Source organism: Salvia hispanica, chromosome 1 (assembly GCF_029641045.1).
Source record: "Salvia hispanica isolate PSC_SH4W2 chromosome 1, Shi_PSC_v1, whole genome shotgun sequence".
Taxonomy (NCBI): domain Eukaryota; kingdom Viridiplantae; phylum Streptophyta; class Magnoliopsida; order Lamiales; family Lamiaceae; genus Salvia; species Salvia hispanica.
Window position 1 is genome coordinate 34,216,263 of NC_142692.1, and position 10,352 is coordinate 34,226,614.

At 41.8% G+C, this 10,352-nt stretch overlaps 1 protein-coding gene across 1 annotated transcript; it reads left to right on the plus strand.

The window, feature by feature from the left end:
- The first annotated feature begins 413 nt into the window (after positions 1-413).
- On the plus strand, positions 414-1,092 carry LOC148933668 (uncharacterized). Its single transcript, XM_089061084.1, has 2 exons — positions 414-764; positions 883-1,092. The coding sequence occupies exons 1-2, from the start codon at positions 414-416 to the stop codon at positions 1,090-1,092; spliced, it is 561 nt and encodes a 186-aa protein (XP_088917210.1).
- The last annotated feature ends 9,260 nt before the right edge of the window (positions 1,093-10,352 follow it).

The window sequence follows — 10,352 nt, forward strand, 5'->3', positions numbered from 1 at the left end:
CTTTAGCCTGTGTGGGTCATTTTGGGCCTAGGACGGTTTTGGACAGTGGATTTTAGTGGCCATCTCTGAACAAGGACTCTTTTGAGTTTTGTCAAGTCTGCGAAAGATGTCAACTGACCGGGGGAATTTCTAGAAGAGATGAGATGCTGCAAAATCCGATAATAGTCTGTGAAATTTTCGATGTTTGGGGCATGGACTTTATGGGCCCTTTTCCATCTTCATATGGGAATACATACATTTTGGTTGCAGTGGATTATGTATCCAAATGGATAGAAGCAAAGGCTACGCCCACTTGCGAGTCAAAGGAGGTAGCTAAATTTATGCGGACCAATATTTTCAATAGTTATGGGCTGCCCAGAGCCATCATCTTGGATCAGGGAACGCACTTTTGTAACCGCACAATAGAAGCTTTGATGAGGAAATATGGTGTACATCATCGGTTATCTACACCCTATCATCCCCAGTCGAATGGTCAGGCGGAAATTTTGAACAGAGAGATCAAGAGCATATTGGAAAAGACGGTGAACACCACAAGGAAGGATTTGAGTAAGCACCTCGACGATGCTCTCTGGGCATATAGGACCGCTTACAAAACACCAATCGGGATGTCACCGTACAGATTGGTGTTCGGGAAAATGTGTCATTTACCCGGGGAGGTGGAACATAAAGCTTACTGGGCCGTTAAAGAGATGAACATGAAGACACAAGCCTGTGAAGAGGAACGAAAACTGCAGCTACAGGAATTAGAGGGACTAAGACTGGAGGTATTCGACTCGGCCATGTGGTACAAAGAGAGAACCAAACTCTGGCACGACAAGAACCTCCGAGTCAAGGAACTTCGGATAGGGCAGAAAGTACTCCTTTTTTCAATCTCGGCTGAAGTTAATGCCTGGTAAGCTGAAATCCAAGTGGATAGGGCCATACACGATCATTGGCCTTCGAGCAAATGGAGCTGTAGAGATTCAAGGGAGCGCCCCGAACTCAGTTCCTTTCCTGGTAAATGGGCACAGAGTGAAGGTATACAGAGATAATACAGATATGCATGCGGTGGAAGAGACGCCACTACATGCATCTGCTATTATTCCTCAATGAATTCCTAGGTCAGGTAAAGTGGGGAACAAAAAATTATTTTTACACTGACCTAGGAAATCTTGAGAATACTCCTTTGCTATGTAAATAGTTCAGTTGCTTTCTAAAAACAAAAAAAAAATCCAAACAAATTAAAATTTTAATCTTCCAAAAATATTTTTTCGAAGCACCAAAAACGCCCTGGGGAAATTGTTATGTTACTCATGATCTCCGACCCGGGAATTTGGTGTTTCATTTCTTTTTCTTTTTTGAATTGCTAAGGGGAGAAAGAGGCTTGCAAATTGGAGGGAAGACGGTTGACTTTGGAATTTCGAATTCCACTTTTCGAGGAACGTACGATTGCTTACCTCATATCGCAACTGTTTGCCTGCCACTCTGAAAAGCCCGAAGATATTTTCTTTAACCGATCACTTCTCTCTCCACTTTCACAACTTTCTCTCTCAGATAATTTCTCTCTCAAACAATTTGTTTTCCAAACCCTAATCATATCCACCCAGATATTGTAAGCTTTGCAGTTAACCATGAAGAAAACACAGGATACCATCGTGAAGAAGGGAGACCCCGCCGCCAGACTACCGTCCAGACAACTGCCGGCTCAGCCGACTTTCTCGACGCTCGATATACGCTCAGAATGGAACCCGACTTCTGTGCCAGATTCCTCTACCGTCAAAAGTCCCGATGAGGAAGCATTCTTGAAGGAACTGGAGAAGAAGTTCGGAAGTAAAGAGGAGGCCGAGAGACTGTTCTCCGGATTCTCGATGTTTCGTCAGCAACCGCAGGCAATCCTTGATGAATCAAAGGCGCAACGACCGAGTTCAAACCTAGGGGATTCCAAAAACCTAGACCAGACGCATGCGGAAACTGGGTCGAGCCTAGACATTGAAGAACAAGGAAAAGGCGGCAGCGAAATCGAGGAGGAAAGCGTCAGCAGATTTGCAGACGAAATTGATAGGATGGCGGTGGATCACTCTTTGGATGGAGTCGCAAGGGAAGGTAACGCATCTGATTTACAATTGGTGGAGCGGGAAACCCCTGTGGTTAAATTTGTGAGGGAGGGGGGGGAACCCCTGTTTCTAAGAATGTGGAGGGGGAAACCCCGAATTTCTATATGGAGCAACCCCGACTTTGCTCGTTGAGGGGTAAACCCCATTTGTGTCTGAGGGAGAAATCTCTAACAACCCTGAGGAGGAGACTCCGAATATATCTAAGGGGGAAACCCCAATTATGTGTGCTGAGGGAGAAATCCCTAAGAATTCTGGAGGGGACGAGGTCCCCGTTGATGTTACAGAATAGAGGCCCGAAGAGGACGGGCCGTTGGAGGTAGTGGATATAGAGGAGGTACCAGAGGACTCACTCGTTGATCTGCGGGTGTCAAGGAGGATAGCACGGCGAAGCTTGATGGACGAAGTGGATGAGGATAACCAGACGAAGGGATCAGGATTCCTGGCCCCGGGGGCGACGAGCACGCAGGGAGGAGAGACTCCGGACTCTGAAGATTAGGTGGATGCCGCGGAAGAGCGTCGAGTGGCCAGGGAGCGCAAAAGGAAGGGAAAGACAACTGTTGTCCCTCGGCCCAGGAAATCTCAGAGACTCATCTCGGTCAAGGAATCTCCCCGCCCGCTCCCCAAGGCCACTTGACCTGGTGATGAGAGTAGCGAGACCGAGGAAGAGCTCGAGGAAGAAGATGAGGTCCCTAACTATGAGCGAGTTGAGATTTGGATCACGAAGAAGCTCTTGGGAGCTATGTCTAAGTTCAACGACTCAAAGAGGACACAAACGTACAAGGATCGAAGTGCAGTCGGGAAACTGGCCAAATCAGGGAAGAGATACGATAGGGACTTGCTGAGGGAGATAGAGTCCGAGGAAGAATTCTTTGGCCACATCAAGGGAATAGGCTTTGAATGGCTCCTGAACCATAGCGAACAGGAGGTACCAGTGGAAGCAGCCCGGGAATTTTTCTCCACTTTCAGATTTAAGGCAACTACCGATCCAGATGTGAACTCCATCTCCTTCCGTCTTTTCACCATCGAGCATACAATGAGTGTAAGGGAGTGGTCTCTGAGGATGGGGCTATTTACAAATGCAGAGGATGACGAGGGAATCTGGGATGATAGAGTATACGGGCCACCGAGAGACACCTCAGGATTCTCATCACAAACTGCCTGGGAATATTTGATACACGCTAGGAGCGGGATTTTCAAAACCAGCGTATCTATAGGGATCCACATCACCGACCATCTCCTCCGTTTCGCCCAGGAATTCATCGGGTACAATCTGATGGGCACGGCCAGCTCCAACATCACCACCATCGAGCTCTACTTTACATTGTGCAAATCTAAACGCATCAAGGTTCACCTTAGGTATTGGTTAGCCCAGGCCTGCCATCAGATGACTGCCAACCCTTCCCGCCACATGTACACCTGCCACCTTCTAGGCGCCTACATAGAGCGCAACTTCGTCATGAAGTATGGGAAGGAAGAGCCGAGTGTTACAATGTGTGAGCCCCCGGAGCTATTCAGCATGGAATACTTTTTCAACAAAGGGCTCTTACACATGGAAGGGACGGAGTTGTGCTTCTACAACATAGGGGCCAACGTGAACAAGGTGAAGCGGGAACCGGAGCTGGTGGAAGAGGTTATGACTGTGGACGTGGCAGAGCTACGGAAGGAGATGGCTGAGGTGAGAGGAGATATTGGGGAGATATTGGGGAAGTCACGAGATCAAAGGGAGTTTGGATACCCTGGCTGGACGCTCATCTGCCCAGAATGAGAGGATGACCGATGCGGTCAAGCTTATGAAGAGAATGGCAGAATGGTTGGGAGTGATTTTTCCCCAGATCAAGCAGAAGCGGCAGCCCGGTCCAGGAAGTTCCTCCCAGCAGCAGCTTCCACCCCTCTCCAAGCCTTCGGTAGCCCCGCTTGTGTCTCCAGCCCTGGCGTCTGTCTCTGTGAGGAAACCCCTGTCCAAACCCCCTGTAATGTCTGAAGAGGAAATGCCGGTATCGTCGGCGAAGAAGAAAGTGAAGGTGAACCGCCCCAACGTACCACCCAAGTCTGGCTCCCAAGGGAGCCGGACCCAGAATTGAATTCCCCCGTTGACCAAGTAAATTTAATATTTCAGTCATTTCATTTTATTTTATTTTTATGTGTATCCATGTTGTTTGTGCTGAGCATGTTTAATTGTTTTCTTGTGTGTTCTCCCACTTAGCCTAATCTTTGGTCTAAGTGTGAGAAGTTTATATGTTTCTTTAGCATGTTTTTCTTGTGATTAGGTGGTTATCTCCCACTTAGCCCAATTCTTGGTCTAAGTGTGATAAGTTTTTGTCTATATTCAGTATGCTATTTCCTGTTTTATGTCTTTGTTTTCTCCCACTTAGCCCATTTTTCGGTCTAAGTGTGAGAAGTTTTATTGTGTTTTATTTTGATTGTGTGCACCAACTCCCTCATTTCCCCCTTCACTAGGATAGCTTGGGAACAAGCTGGAGTGAAGTGGGAGGAGGTGGGAGAGTTAGTGCAGTGTGTGCTCAGCATGTGTTAGAAGTCTCTAAGTCTAGGAATTAGTTTTTCTTTTTAGGATCTATGTGTTTTAGCATGAACTAGTGATAATAATAAGGCAAGATTTCCTTAGTAAAAGTAATTGAGAATAGGATGCATGCAACTTTGAGGCCTCTTTCTTTTAAAAGATTGAAATCGGTTTGGAGGAGGCAAGAACAATAGAAGGTGCCTTAGCTGACCTAATTGTGAAGCCCCACTACTAATGTGAGTTAAAAGCCTTAACATTGAGTGCTAACATGATAGAAGGGGCTGCTACCTGATGCTTAGGGAGAAGAATTTAGAAAGGAGATATAAAAAAAAAGAAGGAATTTCAACCCTGGAGGTATAAGCTGGACAAAGTCCAGAGGAGGAAAATAAAAAAAAATAAAAATAAAAATAATCTGGAGGAATAAGCTGGACGAAGTCTAGGAATAGAGAAGGTATAAGCAGGACGAAGTCCAGGGGAAAAAATTAGGAAAGGAGGATAGAAGGAGAAATTCTCATAACCCGAAGCATCAGTAGCATAAACTAACTATGAGCGATCGGTCCTAACATCCCTGGTGAGGAATGAGTGATCGAGCGAATCTACCAATTAGCAAGCTATAGGCCATCTGAACAAGCTGACAAACCGACTAGGTAGATAAAGGGAAGGGGAGTAATTGGAGTGTGTAGACTATTTGATCGATCTTAAGCTTGTGGGGACGACTGCTTAAAAATATGAACTAGTTCATGCATATGTGTTTTATTTTCCTTAAGTGTTATTGTCTTTTCTTTTTTCTTTCGCATGTTAGTGTCTAGGTCTAGGAGTTCTCCTTGGTCAGGGAATAACCATGAATTGAAATTCGCCTTATTTCTCTTTTCTTGTGTTTATACTTGAGGACAAGTATGTTTTAAGTGTGAGCAGTTTGATAAGGCTAATTTCATGCATCGGTTATGGGGAAAAATTATGTGATTTCATGGTCTAGCAAGATTTTATAAGCCAGGTGTGTAGAGAAACCGCTAGCCCAGGAAGAAAATGAAGATTACCTGGGAGAGGAAGCTAGCGGGAAAATTAAGCAGAAAAAGGAAGAGCCAATAGACTGAGAAGCATCGAATCAGAGGGCAAAATGGGGATTGCAGGAACAGTCTAGAAGCGTTGTCCGCTATAAATAAGAGCATACGACATGAGCATCATCACTTTTCAGCTCTTAGCTTAGTTTTCACTTTTCTACACACACACTCACGGGGAATTTGGTGCGGGGGTTCACATTTCAGCTAAATAGTGTCGCAACACCGTCTCCACGGAGGCGAAGAAACAATCATATTTTACTTTTCTGTTTACTTCACGTACTCGCCGAGTCCTCGCTGTTCGAGGCTCGGCTCTATTTTGCTATTATCGTTGGATACTTCGTACTTTGCAATGAATATCGCTACTTTTGTTTTTGTTTATCTTATTGTGGTGTTTTTGGTTTGATTTTCTGATTATTGTTGGTTGATCTGAGTTTGGAGTTGGTTTGTGAGAAATTTGTTGTTGATCGGTTGAATCTACGTAAACTTGTGACGATCGGAGATGGAAATGATGTTTGATTATTGTGGATGGCTTGGATCCAGAGTGGATTAAGCGTCCCGTGGTTGGATCTGCTTGTTTTCGTTTCATTTAGTTGTTTAAGTTCTGTATTCTTGTTTTGCCTCGTCTAGTAATCGAGATCTGCTTTAGTTTTACCTGTTCTTCATTTATATCGGTTTAATTTCATTTAATTTGTTTCAATATTCGTTTTGCTCTGCTTTAGCTGGTTGTTTCGTGATAAATATGAGCTCCATGCATCAAGCACAACAACAGAGACTTCCTTAAATGGTGCAAGAGAAACAAACTCTTTTTTTGCAGTCTTAGCATAGGTGTCTTGATAAATTATTGTTTTCCTGTAAAGATACGTACATTGTTTTGGTGAGAAGTAATATTCTTCAATTCATACAATGAAAGTAAAAATACACTGCATACGACATACTCATGCTCGTTCTTTGTGTTCAAAACCCAGTAGTACATTTCCTTGTCAACTTGATTTGCCCTTGCTGTGATTTTCACACAGCCCTGTCATTGAACGGAGATCTAAGCACAAGGCTTGGTTTCTTTGTTCTCTGAATTGGATTCGTATTTTCAACCTACATGATGAACAAATGAGCACAGATTGAAATCAATCCAGTAATGTAGATTAAACCATGCAGTAATGTAAATCAATCAATTCGCAAAAGCAATGTCTCATGTTTGTAAGTGATGGCCCACCTCAACTTGTGGATCTTTCAAAACTCCTTTCCCCTTTTTAGCATCCACTACTACCTTCCCCTTAGACTTACCACCTCCACCAACATTATGGTCAGCAATGTACCGCTAAACAATCAACAATGACAATGAATTGAAAATCAATTAATAGTATTCCATTGTCAGAGTTAATGTTGCATAATCATGTAACGAATGTAAAGTTAACACAAGTAATGTCCCACCTCAACTTCTGCCCTAATCACTACTTCTTTCGCCTTTGTAGCTCCTTTGCCAGTCTTACCACCAACTTTTTTCCCATCATTAGCCTGAGGATCCTGAAGTCCGGCCACATTTGCAGTTTCTGTGTTGGGGTTTGACTGAGCGTGTTTACCACCATTTCCCTCTTGATTTTCAGCTACTACCTTATTTGGGATAGACTTAACAAATCCACTCTCATGCTGCTCAACACTTTCCTGTAGATTTGTAAGAAAATAGTTCTCATAATGTAATAATGTACGTAGATGTACTCAACAAGTACAAACCTAATCTAAGCAAAGTAGATTAAACAACTACCGTATGAATTGACTTCTTAATGTTTACCGTTGCAATCTTGACACTTGGTATGGTATCCACATCAGTACCTTTATTTGATCCGTCCCCATCTCCCATCGGACCCGTATCACCTACATCATTTAGTGTCCTGTCCCCTTCAGGTACATCGTCACTTGCTTGGTGCCCTTCAGCTCTCTCATCGTCACCACCGTTTCTTATTTCATCATTGTTAAATCTGTCCATATGTCCATTACAACCTGACTCGGGCACGAGTTCAAACGACGGCCTCTTAAAGTCATCTTCTACCTTCACCTTTTTATCGTACGCCTGCATCATCCTTTCAATTGCTGCAATCCATTCAGGATTGAACTCCTCTTCGTCTTCCTTAGCTTGAGTTAGTGTCTCAACAATGACTCCGTCTGTTGGCACTGATTCTTCGGCTAGTCCAAGTAGTTTTTTCCCCATTTGTGTCCCTAATCAGAAGCAACTTTCTTCCATTAGCTCGATTGGTATTTTCTTGAAATCGTCTACCCAGCCCTCAACAGCAGCTGCCAACTGAGATACACGGGCCGTCTGCTCATCACGGATATGTTTTTCTCTGTTTCGGCTAGGCTCTGGCCGGTCCTAAACCACAGGTTGTTGCTGCCTCATCCTTTCCTCCTCCCTCAAATACTCCTCTTTGTTTATTTTGTCCTCTTTGCTCCCACATCCAAACATACCTTAGTTCACTTCTTCTGCTTGCCGTTTATGGAGTGTTTCCCTTGTCCAACCTTTTATGGTTGGCCATGCACGAATCACCTTACGTCTGCAGTGAACAACTTTATCCACATTGCAGCACTGTGAAGAAACAAAAAAAAATAAATCATTAATTAGGGTCTGAACGTAATTATAAGGTAGTACACTACATTAATAGTACATTACATTAATATTACATTACTTACCACCAGTAAGCTGATTGGCCCGGTGAATGAAACACTTTTCCCCCTCTTTCCAGTTGTTGAATGCATTTTCCAATGCTGAAATAACATAACCGCACCAGTTCAAGTTCCGGAGTCCATAAACACAATGTTTGTCTGCTGCTTCGGCTGTTCAATGTACAGATGCCCCTTTGGGAACCCAAATGTAGATGCACATCGTCCTCACCAATGTGAAGGGAGTCATCTTTAGAGAAATTAATTCTACTCCGAGCTTTGTCGAACACAAATAGAATCCAGTGTGCTAGATCACCTGGAATATGTGTGATAGTGAAGTGCAGGATTCCCCCGAACCCTATTTCGTGGACAGCTTGGATCTGTCTCGATTTCAATTTCTTAATCATCTTCACAAACTCTTCTGACGTCCTCCTGGAATAGAGTACATTGTCCTTCTTATTTCGCTTTTGTGGCTGTTGTTGGATCATCTCTGGCGGGTCCACAAAGTTGTCAAAGTCATCAACTCTTGCCCTCTTTAAACCTATTCACATTGTGTAAAGATTTAGTGATTACTTCAGTTAAATCATGTACACACAAATCAAATACTGAGCCCCGATGTAAATAGTAGATGTTTTTATGTACAACTACATAATGTAATGTATTTTGCAATTAATATGCCTAACAGTGTACACAATCTTTAGATAATGTAGCATAGCAATCAACCTTTATTTTATCCTAGAAATGTAGCTTATTAAGTTAACAATGTAGTTTAATGCTCTTTTCAATTAAATGTAGCACAACTAGTATAAAATGTGGAAAACATCACATCACTTAGTTTTCTAAGATGAATGCAGCTTATGACTTAAATAATGTACACATTACATACCAGAATTGAGTATGTATCCAAATAAATATAAAATGTAGACAGACATTATACAATCCAGATACAATTATACAGGGTAGCTGATATAACTACACAATTAAAAAATGGTGATGGCTAGGTAATGTAGCCTAACAAGTACAAAATGTAGATAACATCACAACACTTACTTTTCCAAGATGAATGCAGCTTATGACTTAAATAATGTACACATAGGTCATGTTTGGTAGGGGTGATAACTCATCTAGGGATGGAACTTTATGAACAAAAATGACATTTTTGTTCATGGATTTCCATCCCTAGATGAGTTATCACCCCTACCAAACATGCCAATAACATACAAGAATTGACAGTCTCCAAGATGATGTAACCAAATAATTATAAAATGTAGAAAGATAATATACAATGCAGATACAATTATACAGGGTAGATGATGTAGCTACACAATTAAAAAATGGTGATGGCTAGCTAATGTAGCCAAATAAGCATAAAATGTAGAAACCATCACAAAATTTAGTTCACAAAGATAAGGCAGTTTATTATATAAACAATGTACACATTACACACAAGAATTGAGTATCCTGAATGATGTAACTAAACAATTCTAAAATGTAGATACACATTATACATTGCAGATTCAATTATACAGGATATATGATGTAGCTAAACAAGTATAAAATGATGCTTCCTAAATAATGTAGCCTAACAAGTATAAAATGTAGAAAACATCACAACAATAAGTTTACAAAAGACAATGCAGCTAATTTCATAAACAATGTACAAATTACACACCCCAATTGAGTATCCTGAATGATGTAACTAAATAATTCTAAAATGTAGATACACATTATACATTGCAGATTCAATTATACATTGTATATGATGTAGCTAAACAAGTATAAAATGGTGCTTCCTAAATAATGTAGCCTAACAAGTATAAAATGTAGAAAACATCACAACATTGAGTTTACAAAAGAAAATGCAGCTAATTCATAAACAATGTACAAATTACACACCACACTTGAGTATCCGGAATGATGTAGCTAAACAACTCTAAAAAGTAGATAGACATTATACATTGTGGAAACATATTTCAAACTTTATATTTATAAGGTAGATGCAGCATATCAATTGAACAATGTACACATTAC